The following is a 21,170-nucleotide window of genomic DNA, read 5'->3' on the forward strand; positions in this document are numbered from 1 at the left end:
ATCAAAGGAGCTATGTCTCTAGCCCTTTAACACCCTTTTCATAGTTGTCTACTGAAAGGCTGCAAGCTAATTTTGCACTAAAATACAGGCTTAGGACGGTGCCTCATCAAATAAGGCAAGTAAGTAAATAAGAGCTGCTGACAATTTGGAACTAAAAAATCAAACAGTAACGACTTGACAAATACAGCAGGCAGTCCCACGTGAACCCTGGGAATCAGTTCAGAACATGGTTCATGAGTACAGCTCAAAGGATTATAGAACATAAAACAAATGCTTACGGGGAAAATCTGAGGTAAATTTGGATTAGATCTCTACAGTTTTGGAATTTTAGGAAATATTTTGAGCGACACCATATATATATTCTTGCATGCATAGAAGGCTTATGTGGTAGTATTGTATTCCCCAAAATATTGTGTACCTTAATCAATTTATCTGGGGTCAGAGAACAGACAGCCACTAGATACAGAGGCTAGAAAATGGTGGCACTCACGCCTTTAATCCTAGCATTCCAGAGACAGAAATCCCTCTGGATCTCTGTGAGTTCAAGGCCACATTGGAAAAGGTCAGGCATGGTGACACACGCCTTTAATCCCAGAAAGCGAGCCTATAATCCCAGGGAGTGGTGGTAGAAAGCAGAAAGATATATAAGGCGTGAGGACCAAAAACTAGAAGCATTTGGCCTGGTTAAGCATTCAGGCTTTTGAGCAGCAATTCAGCTGAGAGCCATTGGGATGAGGACACAGAGGCTTCCAGTCTGAGGAAACAAGACCAGCTGAGGAGTTGGCCAGGTGAGGTTAGCTGTGGCTTGTTCTGTCTCTCTGATCATCCAGCATTTCACCCCAATACGTGGCCCAGGTTTGTTTTATTAATAAGAACTTTTAAGATTCCTGCTACAGGTTTAGCATAAGCTGATGGTTTCCAACTTTATAAGTTGGAATTTTCAATCAATAACATTGTTTACAAGTGTATACATATACATATAATGTATAAATCTATCTATCTAAAGAGAACAAATTATGTATGTGTATCACAGTATAAAATGCACTCAAGGACATAATAAATAAAACTAGAAGTTTTAATATTTTCTGACAATCCCAAGGACATTTAAGTAGTCCACCTGAGTGCAGTAGTGTGATAGCAAACTGACCCTCTGAGAAAAGGGCTCTGAGTTTTAATTTCATTCCTATGTATAAACAAGTGCTGAGTTTGAGCTACTAATGTGATATTTATCCGTTCATAAAACTTCTGAAAACTTATCAGGTGGTCTTACAAACTAACACAGATTAAGTCCAGCATACCATGGGTATACCTATCACAGGGCATCAAAGTCACAGGTCAGCATATTGGGACCTTTCAGTTTAAAAGCCATTTTCAATTTAAAGATATGGTACATTAATTAACAGGAACTTTTAAAAATAGTTTATTGATTATTAAACATGAATTACTGCTTTTTAAAAATCCAAGAAAACATTCCTTTTAAAACATGACTTAAATTTATATGCAGTTTACTTTACAAAATTTCTTAATAAAACAGATTAAAAATGGCTTATTTTTATGACTCATAAAAAAAGACATGAATCTACATATTACAAGGTTTGTCTCTGAGCAATACACTATTTTAGCCTTTGTATTTCATAACACATAAACAGTAGCTTTTCAAATAAACAAAAATATGACATTCTTATTTATGGTACCACCACCTTTGCAAATCCAGCAAGTTCAGGGGCAACTGCCCATTTTTAAAATAGTTAGCTGGTAATCAAATCCAGCAAGTTCAGGGACAACTGCCCATTTTTAACAGTTAGCTGGTAATCTAAAAGACAACTGAAGGTTAAATTGCCAAGTAGCTTCCTAGTTCCATTTTTTACAAACTGAAATATATAGAAAGAGATAACATTTAGCTTAAGAAAACATTTCTTTTATAGACTAGAAAAGCTAGCATAAAAGTAAAAATTCCAATGAAAACAGACACCTGAATGTGGAAAAGCATAAAGAGAATAAGGCTAAGTCATACCTGATAAAGTTTGATTATGTGAGGATGATCAAGCATTTTCATTATTTGTACTTCTCGGTAGATTTTCTCAAGGTTTACTGCATCCAGCTGAGATTTATCTATTATTTTTATAGCCACCTGTAGCCCAGAACACACATAGACACAATTAATACACAATGGTTAACATTCTCCAGTTAAGACTTAGCAAATGATATCTGAGATGTCACCTGTAGATGTCTGTGACACTGATAGCAAGCTTAATTCAATGTTCATTTATGTAACACACATTTCTTATTCTTCTACTATTTATAATGCACAATAGATTTTTGTCTGGCAGAGTTTTTAGTGTGCTGTGGAAAACAACTTTTCCAAGTTACTTTAAACTGAAAAAGTCTTAGCACTTTCAGCCAATGATCTCACTGTAAATGACCTATGGAGTATCTGCCAGGTGGGAAGCAGCTGAGATGCAGTTTCTAGAAAAGTGACAGGATCCAAGGAATATACAGATAGACCTTTCTCCACTCTCTGAAAGCCTTTTAAAAATTTTATTAACCTTTTTTCATACAATATATTTTGATCATATTCTTTTCCCTGCCAAAACTCCTCCCAGATCCTCCCCACTAAAGTACGTTTTTGAAAAAAGAAAAACCTGAAATGTAAAATATTAAAACTAATCTATGTGAAGTAATATCACTTGATATAAAACTTACTAACAAACTAAAACACAAAACTTCAAATGTGAATAACTATATTAATTTTAACTTTCAAAGAGTTTAACTTCAGAAAATGTGATCTGATTCTGTCATAACTAAACAGGAATCCAAAGAAGGTGAATTTGAAGGTGAATGATTAAGTATTCAGAAACAACAACTGTATGGGTTTTTTTTTTCCATGTAACTAAAAAACATTAACTTTTAGAAATTCACAGATTTAGAATAAGGTAATCTGATTTAAATAAGATATTTGGTAACTGGAAACTCCCCATATTGAATTCTAGTAAGTTCTAAGGAAATTCTGAAGTGCTCTTCACATTCTAGCAGACAGAATTCCAGACACTGCTTAGCCTCTGTTGGGCTGATGGTGAAAATACTGTGCTCACTATGAGAAGCAGCAAGTGTCTCTAACCTTGTGAGTGAACTTCCTCCAACCCACACATTTAAAGGGACCCCATTCTTACTAATAAGATATGACAGAATCCAGGATGATCACTTACTTCAGGTAACTTTTATAAAAACTTGCCCATATGAAAGGGCAAGGGCACGTTGGAATTTCAACTTTCTTTAGGAAGGTAACATGGAGTTTCAGAGACATCATGTTTCAAGGAAATGTCATTTCTACAGTTTCTGAAGTCTAGACATCAGCACCTTTCTCACCAACAAGAAGCTTCTATTATAAGATAGGTCAAAACCATATAACAGAATTTGAGAAAAAGGAATCACATTAAAAAAATAGCATAGTTGCCGGTGGTGGTGGCACATGCCTTTAATCCCAGCACTTGGGAGGCAAAGCCAGGTGGATCTCTGTGAGTTCAAGGCCAGCCTGGCCTACTGAGCGAGATCCAGGACAGGCACCAAAACAACACAGAGAAACCCTGTCTCAAAAAACCCAAAAAAGCATAGTTATTTTTATTAAAAAATTCTGTATATATCTTTTTCTCAAGCTTTAATTTTGAAAATGTGTACATGTGCATCATGTAAAAGGAGGTGCCTGCAGAAGTCAGAAGCCACTGGGTCTCCTGGAAGTCGAGTTGGACACCATTACTCCTTATGTACGACAATTGTAGGATGATTATGCTTCTCTAAAGAAAGGCCTATGCTGGGACACTTTGCTCAGTCTTGGTATAGGGAGGAGGGGACTGGACCTGCCTGGCTGAGTCTACCAGGCTGGGCTGACTCCCCAGGGGAGACCTTGCCTTGGAGGAGGTGGGAATGGGAGTTGGATAGGGGTGAGGGCTGGGGGGTGGGAGGAGGGAAGACGGGGGAATCTGTGGCTGATATGTGAAATTAAGTTCATTATAAAATAAATATATTTAAAAAAAATAGAAAAAAAAAAAAGAAAGGCATGTGTTTCCAGGATCCTTGTAGCAGGGGCAGTCTAACTGCTTTAACAGACTTAGCTATAATGATTCAAGCACAACAAAAGTTTATGTCTTGATCTTATAGCAGGCTAAGATGGGTGGGATTATTAGCAGGCATAAAAAGGCTTTCCCATGTTTAAGGTGTGGTTTCCAAAGTTGCTCTGAAGGTTGTCTCCATTTTAGCCAGAAAAGAGAAAAAAGCTCTCAATGGTCCTCCTGGGAGATTTTGATGGGCAGGCCTCACTCATTTCATTAGTTAGAACTCAGTCACATAACCACATCTAAATGTATGGGGTACAGAAACAGCCCAGTTAATGCTCAGATAGAAGAGTGGAACTTTTGATCCACAAGGATCTCTGCTGAGCTTGACGGAGCTCTTTGCCAAGAACTTCTCAGAAATGCAGTAATAATGACAGTGGCTTTGCCAACTGCATAACACTTCCTAATTTTACAAGATACTTAAAAGCATTTTATCTCATTTATCTCTCAATTCTGTCAAATGAATGGAAGAAGTAGGATAAGTGGAAGCTGATGAAACTGAGATTCAAAAGGCATTACACATTAGCATGCATGAGGCCCTCTGTCCAAATCCCAAAAACCTTTCTTGGCTCCACTCATCTCCCAAAAGAAGAAAGTCACATCATCTACAAAGGTTCTAAAACTCTAGCAAATTAAGGTGGGTGAGGGGACAGACAGACAGATAATACAACCTCATGTCTTCTATTCCAAATTCAATCTCCTTGCTACTTAAAAAAGTTCACTCATCACACATTTATTGTATGCCAAATACTATCCCTCGGATACAGAAACAATCAGACAGGGATTCCTATTCTCAAGGAACTGATCTTGTCTGTGAGAGTGACTGATTAAAAAAAGTTGGAATTTCTCAAAGGCATACTTAAAGTCTCTGTTTATTTCAAAGGTAAGCAGAAACTTAGTTTCTCTGCATACCACTCCCTACTTTTTAATAGTTCTAAAATTAGGACAAGAAGGTCAAAATGATTCTGTTAACTGAAAGATCTCTTTTTTGTTAATGGAATCATTTAACTCTTTAACTCCATTATATACACAGTCTTTTAAAAACAAAGTGGATTTACAGCAATAAAAATAGTATTCCTTCCGCTAGAAGCAAAAGCAAGGCTTCCTCTCTAAAGCAGGAGGACATACATAAGAAATCAGAAAGATTGCTATTACTTTTTTTTTTTTTTTTTTGGTTTTTCGAGACAGGGTTTCTCTGTGTAGCTTTGCGCCTCTCCTGGAACTCACTTGGTAGCCCAGACTGGCCTCGAACTCACAGAGATCCGCCTGGCTCTGCCTCCCGAGTACTGGGATTAAAGGCGTGCGCCACCACCGCCCGGCCAGATTGCTATTACTTTAAACCCTATATAAAGTAGCTGACTATTCAACCATAGACATACTCAGGAAACTGTGAATTTAAAACAAAAAATACCATTTTCACTTTTATATTAGCAAAAAGTAGACACCCACATGAACTAAGTTTTGATGAGAAAGCCATTTTTGTAGAAATTTGGTATGAATATGAATAGATTATAAGTTTCCTAGGAAGCAACTCAACAGTCTTTATAAAGGACCTTAAAAATCACATATTCCACTAAGCCTGAGGACTTTGGTGCTGAAAAAGAACCCAATGGGAATAATCTGAATTAATGACAAGGACTTCCGTGTAAATAAATTAAATGTATCACTAAATACAAAAATACAAACAGTTGAAAATAATTATATGAACTGAGGCTTTTTAAGACTATAAAAGAAGTGATTCAAAATAACTTCCCACTTTAAAAAGTTTCAACAATTCTAAAACAAAAGACAAAGCAATTAAAAGAGAGCCAAAGAACAACACCAACAAAAGCTATTTACAAGAGAAATGCAAATAGCCATCACATAATACCACAATCCAAGTAATCAAAGAAATACAAATTAAAAAAGCAAAGAAAATGCAAGCAATTTTGTCTACTGGAAAATAAAAGTAAAAAAAGAACCCAATAGAGTAGTATTCCTTAAAGTGTTCTTCCTAATGGTAATTAAACCTTTTGTAGAGGGTATTGTGGCATCTCAGGCCATAAGATAGGTAATGGATGGACTCTTCCATCCAAGAATTCCATTGTGATGGAACTGCTCTGAGGAAACAACCAGGTATACAAATGTCTGGAACACTCAGAGTACTGCACTTAGAGCACTTTATTTTCATGATAGCAAGTTAGTTAAATAAAATACGGTGAGTGACATGCAAGATGCCTCCTAATGCTGCCTTAGACAGTGATACTCAACTTGTGGGTCACAATTCCTTGCGGGGGGGTCGAGCGATCCTTTCATAGAGGTTGTATATCACATACCCTGCATATCAGATATTTACATTACGATTCATAACAATAGCAAAATTATAGTTATGAAAGTAATTTTTTGTTTGGGGGTCACCACAGCATGAGGAATTGTATTAAAGGGTTGCAGCATTAGGAAGGTTGAGAACCACTGGCTTAGACATTTTTTTAAACTTGTAGATGTTAATAACAAGTGAAATAAAACACACAGGTTATATGCACAGTGACATCTATTATATTGCAAACGTATAACATACAAGTGAATTAAGAGGGTCTGCTCCATCTCCTGAGTTTTGAGAGTAGAAGTGAGAATCTTTAGTTTCTTCTCTAGGCTTTTCCCCAATGGCTATAATGAGCAGGCCTAACTTCTGTAACTGGGCAGAACCGTGTGGACAGTGTTTACTTTTAAGAACTTAAAACATAGTAGGATTGTCTCTAGTTTAATTTACTTAAGATGCATCTCTTAATCTGTCTAAAGAACTTTAAATTTTTTAAAATAAAGAGTTTCTGATGAAATTCCCTTTTGTCTTCCAATCTTTTAACTATCGTAATTGGATATAAAGAAAATTTCTCTTTGAAGGATAGAAAGTATTTTATGTGAATATTTAAATGAAAACACTTTTACAGAAATCACTTAAAAAAGATGTAGGAGGAAAGGTGAAAGGTCTACTAAAAAAGGAAAAAGAGGTACCATAAGGAATTTGGTAATCCATTTGATGCCAAGGATGCTGTAATCAGCAGTGGGTCATAAATCAAATGTCATCATGTGAGTCCAAGGAGGCCAGTTTCATGATTTCCAAATAAATGTTTTCTTAATTGCCTGGTGCCAAGATAGAATTCCTTAGAGAACTTAAAATCAGAACACACTAAACTCTGTTAAAGTTAAAAATTTCTACAGAGCAGAGAAATTTACACAATTCAGGGCCAGCTTAGGGGGTAAAAGCACTTGCTATATAAGTCTGATGGCCCAAGTTCAAGTCCAAGGACCCATGTAAAAGCTGAAGGAGAGACCTGAATCCTCAAAATTGTCCGTTGGTTTCCACATGTGTGCCATGGTGCCATAGCATGCACATGTCCCTCCCCACATCACACACAATCACACACACACACACACACAATTAAAATTTTAAAATTATACAGCTCTTACTGTGAATATTTGTTTTCCATTCCCCGAAAGAAGAGATGATTTTAATAATATTTAGCAAAACAATTTGCCAATTATTACTTGTTTGAGGGCCAAGAAACTAGAGAACAGTCCAATGACAAATCAGAGTCCTATTTCAATATCCAAGAGAAGATCACATACAAGCCTAGACTCAAACATTAGTGGCCAAGGTATCTGGCCACAGGTCCTCCTATTACAGCTACTTCTTGAAATCTGGAGTATTTTTGCAGCATAAGACTAATACCAAGGCTACTGAAAAGAGTTGTAGAATGTCAAAGCAAAATTTAAAACCCAACTGTATTTAAAAGCCCTCTTAAAGAAATACCATGCCAGGGGCTGGAGAGATGGCTCAGTGGTTAGGAGCACTGGCTGCTCTTCCAGAGGACCCAGGTTCAATTCCTAGTACTCACATGGTAGCTCACAACTGTCTCTAACTCCAGATCCAGGGGATCTAACACCAATGCACATAAAATAAAATTAATTATAAAAAAAATACCATGCTCACGGGTTAATACACCCTTCCTTTTCGTTCTACCCTTGCTATAAAAACATAATTTTGAACTTTGCTGTTGGAAAGCATTAAAAAATTCTACACTTTAAGGTCTGTGAATTATGCCTGAACATCCAAGTTGCAGAATGCACACAGAAAACTTTTCAGTGCACAAAGGCAGTTTTCGGACAGGCTTTGACAGTCGTTCTGAGTCCAGGTTCTCTCAGGGGTAAGTAAGCAGCCTAACCCCTAGAGGCTACGAATAAGGTAACTTTCTGAAATATTTCCCTTCATATGACTTCGGAGGTAAGCAACACAAAAAGTATGGTATTGAAGAAAAATAATAATGATGGTTATCTCTGGGTACTGACAGTATAGGTAATTATTTTCATTTATCTGTACTTTTACATTTTTTCAATAATAAACATGATAAAGTAATATAAATTCTCAAATGTAAAAATTATACCTTCTCACTTAGTAATTTGTCTTCTGAAAATTACTGGCAATTTCTTCTCTCTAAAAAACATTTAAGGTGCAGACACTGACTTATATACACAATTGTGTTCCCTGTCAGTTGTTGAAAACTGGACATGATAAAATATTCAGTAAGAGTCCTAAGTAAAATGGGTTATGTACAAGGTAGAATTCTAACCTACTAAAATGCTGTTAAAAAGTTATATACAATAAGCAAAATGTGTGGACACAGACATGGATCATGTGCCGTCATCTAAAAAACAATGCATTAAAAATACTAAAAGGCAATGTGACATGTTAAGAACAATGTATCCCCACTTGTGGGGAAACTATATACTCTTGGTGTACCATGCTCTCCTTTATTCTTAATATTTGCTGTACTAAACATTCTTTAATAGAAAATGGGGTGCTTACAGATACAAGTAATTTTCCTAGAATTTTACTTAGACCAAAAAAAAAACCAAAAACAAACCAAACAACCCCACCTCGAATTAACTCTACAGTTAACTAGACAGGAAAAGTTGTTCCTAATAAAGTATTTATGAAACACTACTTAAGGACATTCATAGAACAGAAAGCTAGCAACCACTATTGCCCAAAATAGTTTAATAGCCTAAATGGTGTTATTCTTTTCCCATTGTGCTAATTTTATAAAATTAGCTTCTGTAATTCATAAACCAGCTCTGCAAAGATTTTATGAAGTATTACATTAGGAAGCTGGATTCTACCACCCCCTTGCCTTCCCTTTTGTGTGCAAAATTTACTCAGAGAGCTAGCACATGAATACTGCTTCAGATGACGTAATTATATTTTTTAGTGTTAAGTCATTTGATAGCTTAGACCAAAATCAATGTCTCTTTTGTATACTATTTTCTTCTAAAAGGGAAACAGACTTCTCCCAAGCACTACAAAAATATGTATCTTTTTTTTCATGATTGATATGGGACAGAAGATGAAGAAGAGCCAATAAAAAATAAAAGTATTCATAATTTGAATGTTTAAATTAAGCCCTAAGATTTGTCTCAGGGGGTATCAAGATGGTCAGAGTAAAGACACTTGATCCCAACCCTGATTATCTGAGCACCCACATGGTTGAAGGAGAGAACCAGCTCCTGCAAGTTGTCCTCTGAGCAACATGTTCACCCTTATTTACACACACACACACACACACACACACACACACACACACACACACTAAAAATGATTCTTCTAAAACACATAAAACTACAGTGCTAAAATACAGTATATAAAGGAGTTTCCATAAGCAGGAAACACAATCATATTTGCTAATAGTTTTCTTTATACTATATTAACTGTTCTCACTGTAATTAACTAGATATAGTATGTTAAGCAGTGATAATCTAAAATAATGTAAGAGTTGAAATTTTCACTATTTTATTTACAGTTTGCATGGTGGTTCTATTTATCAGATACAAATATTCAGTAAATAAAAAATATTATTCCTAAAGAAAAAACTCACTGAAAACAAATGTTATACTTTTAGAAACTGAATCCATGCTCTTACTAAACAAGTCTTCATGTAACTTCCCTATAAAACTTCAGAGAACCCTCTGCAAACTGAAACATCCACGAAGACTTCCTTACAGAACTGCTCGACCATTTCACCTTTCTGTGCCTTAGTATCGGCAATCACAAAACTACCACAAAATGCTCATACCTGCCCACTGTAAAAATAGAACAGCACGAGGGAAGAGGAATCTCTAGGCTAAACTTTTAGCTTTTAACATAAAATAATTTTATACACATATACTACACACACACACTTTAGGATCTGCAAGCTCTGCCATGATCTGACAGGTGTCTTCAATCACAAATGTGACCTGACAGTCACAGGCAGTGTTACTCCACAGTGCCCCCTAGCTTGCTTCCTAAGAAATATCAGTTTGAAAGGGACACCATGAGAACTGTGACCCTTAAGAGTAAGTGTCAGTTACCATGAGCTCCGCTTAAGCAGCTCTCATATACCACTTTAACTCAACTCTGACAAATAAGAGCTGACCACTAAATATTGCTAATAAGAAAAAATAGAACGAACTATCAGATTTGGTACCCAACCACAGAACAAAATAACCAAAAAGTTCACAGACTCTCTGTAAAATTTTTGACAGTCATTGAAAAGGACTAAAAAAGATACCAATTTAAGATATTTCCTTTTTATTTAACACAGAGGCAAAGGTATGACAATTTGGCCATAGCTCTTTACAAGAACGAAACAACTTTATTCATTAAAAAAAGTGCTGGGATCATATTAAGCTATGCAAAAATTTGGTAATGTCAATATACTCATATTATCATTACAAACAATCTAGATTCATAACAATGGTAAATTTGTGAAAGGAAAATTTTTGACCTTGGTACTGATGTCCTAAAGAAGTCAGATTTAGGTGGTCCGTGAGGCAAAACAAAAAGTGAAGACCTGTCAGACATATCTTCCTTTATGAAAATGGACATGAAGCAAAACTTAAGAGCAACTGCTAAGAAAACACTCAGGCTTTTAAATGCCCTTCACCTTACGTAAGTCATCCTAGGGAGAAAAGTTCTAACAATCAAAGGCTAGAACGTTCTTAAGAACGTACTAGGGAAAAAACCCGGACGAGATGAAATCTGGGGAGAGAAAATGAAAACCTGTGAAACTCCAGTGGCACTCACAAGGCAGAATAGAGTACGTCAAAACCACTAGGTTGTAGTCTAAAAACCGGTTTTGTTTCGATCGTTTTTTCCAAGGTATTTAATTTGCACGTCTTAAAATAGAGACCCCGAGGAGAGCAGCTTGAGGCAATAGAGGGAAGGGGGTGGGCTAGGTAAGAACAGAGACTTGGGGAGAAAATATGTGCGGTGCATTAGAATGCTCCATGGAGGGGGATGCTGGAGTCACTGCAAGGAAGCAGTTGAGGGCTTTCGGAGTAGTCCATCTGATGTGGCTTAAGGAATGCGTGCTTGGAGCCAGTATGCACACCTGGTAAAGGGACAACCCCAGACGACGGTGCAGAGCTGAGATGACCATTTTTAACCAGTTCTATTGTCTGGAGTATTAGATATACCTCCGGCAAGAGATCAAGCCAGTCAGGTACCGAATCAGAGATCCTGTGGGCCCAAAGCAGAGAAAATGGACAGCGGTCCGTCCGCACCGGTCGGGTCCGCGGCGCCCCCTCCTCGCCCAGCAGCGAGGGACTCCTGGTCCGGGCCGCGCGCCGCGTCCGCCAAGTCCGGGAGCTGCCGGTCCCCTTCTCCCGCCGGCGACGTTGGTCCCCGCGCGGCCCCGGAGCACCGAGACTTCCCCTCCCACCCCACCCCCAGCCGAAAGCCGGGAAGACGCGGAACTTGGGCTTGGGAGCCGAGGCCACAGACCAGGTCCCCGGGTGGGAGGCTCGGGACGGAAGCCAGTGTGGCTTCCCAGGGACAACCCCCCCCGACCTGCACCCCGCGGTCCCCACAGTGCCAGGCCCGCCGTCCCCCGCCCGGGGCGCAACCACGCCACGCTCCCGCCGAACCCCGGAGCCGCACCTCCGTCTTGGTGATCCGGTGCCGCCCCAGCTTCACCACGGCGAAGTTGCCCTTGCCCAGCGTGCCCTCGATGTCGTAGAACCCCACCCGGACCGGCCCGCGCTGCAAGTGCCTCGGGCCATCCGCCATGACCATGCTGGGCCCCCGCTGCAGGACACGGCAACTGGAGCGCGAACGAGCGGGCCGGCGCGGAGCGGCGCGGAGCGGGCAGGAGGGCGGCGGGCGGCGCGGCTCTAGGCTCTGGGCGACGGCCGCGGTTCTCGCTCCAGAGCTGCTTCCCTCCCGCCCCACAGGGCCCAGCCAGGCGCGCGCCGGCGCTGACGTGCGCCGACGTCAGGGGGCCGGGGCAGGGGGCGGGGGCGGGCCTCCGCCGGTCACCATGGCTACCGCAGCAGCGCCGACGTCAGTGGCGGGAGGGAGGGGCGGCGCGCGGCTCGGGCGGGCACTGTGCTTCCGGCCGCGGCGCCCAGCTCAGCCTACTCGGGCCTCGCCGCGGCCGGGGGCGGGGTCGCCGTCGGCTCCGCCCCTTTCCTCCTGCCTTCCAGCAGAAGGGCAAGAGCGAGCCCTGGTGGGCCGAGCGGAGGGTGCACTGCGCCACCGACCCGTCCCGTGTAAGGTCGGCCGGCGTTCTCCGCCCGCCAGCGGCCCTTCCCGCCAAAAACCTCCCCGGCAGTAGACTGCTCCGCTAAATTTGGAGCCCCAGGAACGCCGTGGCTGAGCAACGCGTTGCTCACAGCCTTTTCTTTGTGTACTTTTTAGCCCCCTCCTCGTTACTATATAAATCTCTCCACTTTTTGACGTCTGTAAGGATTCCTACTCACAGCAATCGGTCACTTACCAAAAAAAAAAAAAAAAAGTCAGCTCTGAAGAGACCCTAGAGATGACTTATTCCTGAATTCGGAATTGCCAATGGGCTTCGAAGCCTGGAACCCCTGAAACGTAGGCACAGTTTTACTTGTTTGAGCATGTCCCTGGGGAGAGGGGCCCATATCTTCTGTCATAGTTCCTCAAACTGGGAAATTGTAAACGCTTTACTATCCAATTTATTTCCAGATGATGCAGCAGGCTGCTAGAATGAAGGGAGTTGCCAACGTCACACAGGTAATGCTAGAATTCTAATTATAAACTGTCACGCCAGTCTTCCATATGGTGACCTAAGTAAACAGCAACATTTTAATATCTTGAAATATATTATGTGCATCCAGACCTTGGTTCCCGGGTACCCATTCTCCATTAAAAGGAACCCAATTCGTTGGGAGTAACGATTCAGTTCGAGGCAGACAGGGAAAGTTTAAGGTGCCCTTGAAAGAACTTATATGAGTAAGCAAGGAGACTTCTTGTATACAACAGGAAGAATATGTCAAAAGAGAATACAGCTTGAAGGGACCCACATTTGCCAAATCTGAGACAAACTGAGCATCAGAACTGGACAATTGGGAAATTGTTCATTGGAAATTGTTGTACATTACAACACATATTACTTTTACATTTTATTTATTTTGTGTGGAGGTCAGAGGACAGGCTGTGGGAGCTGGTTCTCGATTCTACTATGTGGATTCTAGGGAACTGAACTTAAGTGGCCAGGCTTGCTGCAGGTGCCTTTACCCAATGAGCCATCTCTTGGGCTCTACATTGTGGGGTTTTGTTGTTTCTTTGGAGACAGAGTCTCGCTATGTAGCCCTGGATAACCTAGAACTTGCGTTGTAGACCAGGCTAGCTCATACTTTACAGAGATCTGTCTCCTGAGCGCTAAGGTTAAAAGCAGGTGTCACCGTGTCTAGTCCATATTAATTTTTAAAAAGGAACCAGACTGCATATTTTCACTTTAACTTTTTTTAGACAGGTCCTCAGAAATGTGGTATATGTGATAAGCCCCCATAAATGTCTATTTCCACTCCTTTTCTTTTTCCTTCTCTTTTTTTAGGAAACAGAAACTCAGATCCTTATACATGCTAGTTTTGTATCACTGAGCTATGTTCTCAGGCTTAACTTTTAGGTTAAGTATAAAGACAGGATAAGTGAGAAGAGGATATAGGTAGAAATTATGAATTCACCATTTTGTGGCTGTTCCTAATAATTGGTTCAGACAAGAATTATCAAGAGGCATTAAAGTAAATTTTGGTTGAAGAGTAGGGTATGTATACAGTCTCAAAATATCTTTGGATTTTAAAAATCATTACAAAGGTACCTTTACAGTAGAGAAATCTGACACTTTCCTGAAAAAAATGACCCAAGTTACCAATGGGAATTAAATGACACAAAGAGCCCCTGATATGAGGTACCCAGGACACATCTCTTAGGTGGTATCTGTAAAAATGCACATTCTGAATCTGTCGCAAAGAAAAAACATCAGAAAAATATAAACTGAGGAAATTGACCCCCTAACTATCTTGTACCCTTAAAGATGCCATTGTCATGAAAGAATGCCCGAGGAAGAGTTCTAGATTCAAGTCTTAAGAGACATGCCACTAAGGGCGGCATATGGTCTTAGAAAAGCATGTTACCAAGGAATCCTGTCAGGGCAATTGTTGAAAATTAAATTGGGTTGTATGTTAGATAAAAGTATCGTTTCAATGTTGATTTTTTTAAAAAAATATTTATTTTACTTTAGTTGTGTGTGTGTGTGTGTGTGTGTGTGTGTGTGTGTGTGTTTACATCCATGTGTGAATGCAGATGCATATGGAGTCCAGAAAAGGGCATTAGATCCCCTATAGCTGGAGTTACAGGTGGTGTTTGGATACCTGGTGTAGTGGTGGGAACTGAACTCAGGGCCTCTGCAAGAGCAGTACTCTATTTTAACCACTGAGCCATCTCTCTAGGCCTCAATGCTGACTTTCTTGACTCTAATCATTGTACTGTGTTATGAAAGAAAGTATCCTTATTAAGAAATACACACTGAAGTATTTATGGATAAAAGTCTGTGATGTAGGCTGTAGGTGGGCTTTTCTGTCCTGCCAGCCAGCTCCCAAAGAGAGACTTTTTATTAATTATAAATGTTTGGCTGCTAGCTTAGGCTTGTTACTAACTAGCTCTTACAATTTAAATTAACCCATATTTATTAATTTATGTGCTGCCATGTGGCTCATGGCTTATTACCTTATCTTTTTATATATCCTGCTTCCTCTGTGTTTGGCTGGCAACTCTCCCTTCTTCACAGCATTCTCTCAGTCTGGCTCTCCCACCTAACCTCTTCTTGCCTAGCTATTGGCCAGTTGGCTCTTTATTAAACCAACAAGAGCAATACATTTACAGCGTACGAAAGGATTATTCCACAGCACTAGGCCATTTATTTGCAAATAGTTTAGCAAAGATAGAGAATGACAAATGTGTCAAATGTTAAACTGAATCCAGGCAAAGGGTAGTTAATTGCTGTTCTTACAACTTTTCTGTAGGTTTAATCTTTAATGAAAATTAATCTATGTGTATTTATATATGTAAGCGTTGCAGCTCAGATAGAAAGGTGTCCTGGCAGTTGGGAGCCAAGGAATACCACAAAGGCACTGTAAGCATAGCAGCTTATAGGCCTGCTTCATGGAAAGGTTTCCCCATTGTAACAACTCGGCCTGGAAGGGGAGGGTTTCCTCACCGAAGTTGTTACAGTTCTGCTCAGGTCCGGTGAAGTGTAACAGCTCTGCTCCACTTAAGGGCAAGTTTCCCCAGTGAAAGTGTTACAGCTCTGCTAAGGTCCCCTGGAGTCTAACAACTCTGCTCTGCTAGGGTAAGTATTACAGTTCTGCTCCCCTTTCCTGCTCCAGTGAAAGTTGTTACAGCTGAGCTTCACTTAGGCGAAAATGTCACACCACACAACAAACCTCACTCAAGAGATTTATTGGGAAGAATCCAGGAGAGTGGCTCCCTCTAGGGTGAGGTGGTAGCAGACTGAACAGGATACAGAACTTCTACAGGGTTCCTTGGGAGGCAGAGCTTTCCAGGGTGGCTGGGGATTGGTGGGATTTAGTGCTCAGGGGGCTCAGGGATTGGTGGGAGTTTGTACTCAGTGACCTCAGGGATTGGCAGGATTTCAATTCCTGTTCCTAAGTCAGAGGGTGTGTGTGTGTGTGTGTGTGTGTGTGTGTGTGTGTGTGTGTGTGTGTGTATTTGTTGACACAGGAGGTGTGGAGAGGTAGAGGATAACTTTCTGAGTCTCTTCTCTCATTCCACTGTGTGTTCCAGGGGTGGCTCTCAAATCATCAGGCTTACATGCCAAGCATTTTTACCCACTAAGCCTTGTCACCATCCTTAATAGTGTAATAATCTCTCTCTCTCTCTCTCTCTCTCTCTCTCTCTCTCTCTCTCTCTCTCTCTCCTCTCTCTCTCTCTCTCTTTCTGTGTATGTGTGTGTGTGTGTGTGTGTGTGTGTGTGTGTGTGTGTGTGTGTATGTGTTTTACTGGGAATTGAACCCAGGGCTTCGGAGTACGCTGGATAAATTATTCTACTACTTACCTACATTGCCAGCTCTGATCACATTTTATTTTCAGTGCAGTGTTTGCTGACTGTTGGGCCATCCACCGCTCTTGTGCTTCTAGCTTTAATTCCCAAAATAATTCTCTACTTTTCAGCGAGGTATATTGTTCTGAACGTTAGGGGAGAAGTGGGAGAAGGCCAAAAGATTGATACAGATTTATAGATTAATGAGGCTGGTACTTGAGGTGCTTCTAACTAGGCCAGGAGCCCACGTACGTACCTCGGTTTAAAGATAATTCCTAGTTAGATACCTATATATATTCGTTGTTCTGGGGGTGGGTTCTTTTGGGAATTGATAAAAAGCCACTTACTTCAGAGCCAGAAAGTACACACAGACTCACTAAAAATAAGCAACCTCCTCTTTAAAGGCCACCTTTAAAACAGAAATTGACTCACTTCTATCTGATTATTTGAATCAGATAATTAAGCCAACCACCTACTTTCAGAGTCTGAGGATAAGATCTGACTTGAGGCCTAAAGGAAAAGAAAGGACTAAGAGAGGGTACCAAAAGAGTCCAGTGTCAGTGTGCCCGTGTCTACAGGTTACAGGAAGAGAGGTCAGAGGTCGGAAGAAGTGCACCAAACACCAGGTTTGCCTGTACGGAAATGCAGCAGGTGTGTCATTGAAAATGACTAGTAGGTTGTAGCTGTCACTCTGAAGAGCTCTATGTAGCCTAATTTACGGTTCTTTAACTTTGGACTGCATGATTCAGCTTTATTTCTCTGTTCCAAAAGATGCACTTCCTGTGGATTGTTAGCTATAATAGCAATTATTAATTCCTTTTAATTACGTTTAGTATTCATTTGTATATGGGTGCTTGTGTGTGGGTGAACATGCTATAGCATGCATGTGGGAGTTTCTTTTCTCCTTCCATCACGTGAGGCCTGGTGACTGAACTCAGATCGTCAGGCTTGGCAGCAAGTGCCTTTACCCACAGAACCATCCCTCCTGCGTCACATTTTAGCAGCAATTCATTTCATCTAACTCCTGCTTTCTTCTCTTCATCTCTCTCCTTTTCTCTTTGTATGCACCCATCTCCAAGGGGTGAAGGCTGAGGGGAAACAGAAAGAAAAGCACTTCTGGCAGTCAACTTTGCAGCTCTGCTTTCAGTATAAGTGAGGGAGAACAACTGAATGACCAGATTTTTAATTATATGACATTGCAAATGTAACATTCCCAGACGATGCTGTGAGTCCACTCTATTTGTTACTAAGTTGAGTAAAATGAGTTAACACTTCTAAAGGTAAAAGGATGTGAATATACAGAGAAAGAAATGAGGAAAGTATAGCAAGACTGACAAGAATTAAGTCTACAACTCAATTAGCATGAATAAAATCAACTTACAAACAAGATAGGAGAGGATCTGACAACAAGCTGATGAAGAGGTGGCATGAACTGGAGGGAGAAGCGACTTCATGGCTCACCATGCAATACACACATATTCTGCTGAAGAAAATCAGCTTGTGCACTTGGAAAGCAAGACATAGACTATTTGTTCCTTGATTGTGAACGTCTGCATTTCTTCCCCCTGTTTTATCATCTCAGGACCAAAGGCAGGTCAATATGCTAGTAACTTAGGATTGGATTTAGGTTCCATTCAAGTGAAAAATGAACCAAGTTTATTAACTATAATTGTTTAGATGGTTTTGCTTAGAAAAAAGTAGGTTACAGTGGTAGAATAAACACTACATTTTTATAATAACCATGGTAAAAGTGTAAGAAAAAATATCTCTAGCCCATGCCAATTCCAAGTACCTGTTAGTATAAAATAAAGATGTTTGTGAAGCAAGCATCAATCAGCCAGGTCACTGGACATGTTAGTAGCACTAAATGTAAGAAACTATTATAGAATAAACTAAACGATTGAGATTCTTTGAAGGAAATTTGCTTGATGCTTTTATTTTTGAAAGCTTTAGTGAAGTAAAATTACTTTTTATTTAAAAACTATATATTTACTATGTACAATTTGGTGGCTTTGGGCACATTTATATGTATATGGATAAAACCCATCAGAGTTATCAAAGTAATAACATGCCTCCATCTCCAAACCTTTTTCCTACTTCCCTTTTGCATGAGAAATAAGAACACTTATCTTAAGGTTTAGTCTAAAATTGTCAGTATGGTGTCCAACTGATCTCCAGAACTTATTCATCTGTGTAACTGGAGCTTTATAGCCATTGCACAATTCTTTCCCCTTCAGTAGAGACCCTGCCAGTCACCAGCCAGCCTTTTGTTTTTGTAAGTATGACTATTTTGACTACTTTAGATACTTCATATGAACTGGAAGCCTGTAGTATCTGTGTTTCTGTGACTAGCTTATTTCACTTGGCATAGTATCTTCCAGGTTCTTCGGTGCTGTTCATAGCAGGATTTCCTTTGTTTTAAAAGTGGAGGTAATATTACTGTATTAGTGCATGAGCTGCTTTTTTGGAACCTAATGCCTATGCTGAGACACTTTGCTCAGCCTTGGTGCAGGGAGGAGGGGATTGGACCTGCCTCAACTGAATGTACCAGGGCTCTGCTGACTCCCCAGGGGAGACCTTGCCTTGGAGGAGGTAGGAATGGGGGGGGTGGATTGGGGGGAAGGATGGGGGGGTAGGAGGAGGGAGGACAGGGGAATCCGTGGTTGATATGTAAAATGAATAGAAAATTTCTTAATAAAAAGAAAAAAAGAATAGAACATTTTAAAGGTTAGAAAAATTTTAAATCCTTATTTGAGAAGCTCATCATATTTCAACATTTAGCACAATTAAAAAATATCTAAAACTAAAAAAATTACTGTATGCATCATATTCTTTATCATTCATCTTTTTATTATTATTATTTTTTAATTTTTTGGTTTTTTGAGACAGGGTTTCTCTGTGTAGCTTTGCGCCTTTCCTGGAACTCGCTTTGGAGACCAGGCTGGCCTCAAACTCACAGAGATTCGCCTGCCTCTGCCTCCTGAGTGCTGGGATTAAAGGCGTGTGCCACCACCGCCTGGCTTATCTTTTTTTTTTTTTTTTTAATATTTTTTGTATTTTTATTTTGGGGGCAAATGTGGCAGTGCATGCCAAGGCTCTTGTGTGGAGGTCAGGGTGTGTGGAAGCGAGAAGACAACTTGTTGAACTTGGTTCTCTCCTACCATGTGGGTCCTGGAGATCCAACTCAGGTCATTAGGCTTGGGACAAGCTCCTTCACCTGGTGAGTCATCTCACTGTCATTCTTTTATCTGGTGATAATTAGGTTGTTTTTATATCTTGGCTATTGTGGATGCTGCTGCAGTGAATGTGGGAGTGCAGATATTGGAGATCTTGATTTCAGTCCTTTAGATAATACCCAGGAATGGCCTCATTTTATGTTTTTGAACCTCCATACTATTTCACATAATGGCTGTATTATTGACATTCTCATCATCACTGCACATAGATTAAAATTTCTGTAATCTCCCCTGCCCCTTAGGGTTTAACGGCCACCTGAACAGATATACGGTGATATCTTACTGAAGTTTTGATTTGCTTTTTCCAGTGACTAGTGAAGTTGATCACCTTTTCATATAATGATGCCTATTTATATTCTGCCTTTAGGGAGATGTCTATTTGCACCCTTTGCCTGTTAACACTTTTACTGCATTTTATTTATTTACTCTGTGTGTGTGTGTGTGTGTGTGTGTGTGTGTGTGTGTGTGTGTGTATGTGTGTGTGTGTGTTCTCTTTCTACAACTGGGTCCTGGGGATCAAGTTCAGGTCATCAGCCTTGGTGGCTAGTGTTTTTACCCATTGAGACATCTCACCACCTCATTTTCCTATATTTAAATCAGTCTATTCCGTTTGTTTTGCAATAGAATGATAGGAATTTCTTATATATTTTGGACACCCACCTCTTACCAGAAATGTAGTGTACAACTTTTTCTGCCATTCTGTACCTTGCTTTTTCGTTCTCTTACTTCCTTCCTTGGCTCTGCAGGAGCCTTTCAGTGGCATGTAGCAATACTTGACGATCTTTGCTCTGGCTGTTGCTTTTTGCTGTCAGAGCCAAGAAATCATTGCTGAGACTAGTATGAACACTATTTCACCTGTTTCCCTCTTGGGGTTTGATGCTTTCAGGGTTTATACTCAAGGCTTTAGCTCACATTGAGTTGATCTTTGTGTATAGCATCCAGTTTCAGTCATTTGTCTGTGGCTACCTAGATCTCCTAATACCGTTTTAGAAGAGACCATCCTTCCCTCATTGTGTTCACTGGGCACTTTGTTGAACATTCTTTGACCCCACATTTGTGATTTTATTTTAGGTGCCCTATTTTGTTCCATTGGTCTCTATTTGTTTTTATGACAGTATTAGTACTGTCTCAATAATTTTAAAATCAGAAAGTTTGAGACATCCAACTTTATTTTTGTTTCTCATTATTGTTTTGGTGATCCAGGGTCTTTGTGATTCCATGTAAATGCACGTTCTTCCCAAGTACTCATGGATCATTCACAGAGACAGAGCACACTTAAGTATTAAAACATTTAAGAAGATTGAAACATGCAAAGTATGTCTTCCAGCCACAGTAAAATTAAACTAGAAATCAGTAACAAAAAGAAAATTATAAAATTCATAAATATCCGGAAATTAAACAACACATTTCTGGAAAAAAGAACCTAATGGATCAAAGAAGAA

The 21,170-nt window shown here is 40.0% G+C and overlaps 1 protein-coding gene across 4 annotated transcripts in view; it reads right to left on the bottom strand.

Moving 5' to 3' along the window:
* The window catches only part of Sik2 (salt inducible kinase 2), a 108,412-nt gene extending 96,028 nt beyond the window's left edge, over positions 1-12,384 (bottom strand). For 2 of the 4 annotated variants that reach the window (XM_052760249.1, XM_052760238.1), the window contains exons 1-2: positions 12,064-12,384; positions 2,015-2,131 (exon numbers count right to left, since the gene is read on the bottom strand). In XM_052760249.1, the coding sequence (XP_052616209.1) occupies positions 2,015-2,131; positions 12,064-12,198 (252 nt within the window). In that variant the 5' untranslated portion in view covers positions 12,199-12,384. The remainder of the gene's footprint in view (positions 1-2,014; positions 2,132-12,063) is intronic. The other 2 variants (XM_052760255.1, XM_052760243.1) reach the window with 1 other exon arrangement.
* Between the last annotated feature and the right edge of the window lie 8,786 nt (positions 12,385-21,170).

This window comes from Peromyscus californicus, unplaced genomic scaffold (genome assembly GCF_007827085.1).
Source record: "Peromyscus californicus insignis strain IS unplaced genomic scaffold, ASM782708v3 Scaffold_11__1_contigs__length_118956290, whole genome shotgun sequence".
Taxonomy (NCBI): domain Eukaryota; kingdom Metazoa; phylum Chordata; class Mammalia; order Rodentia; family Cricetidae; genus Peromyscus; species Peromyscus californicus.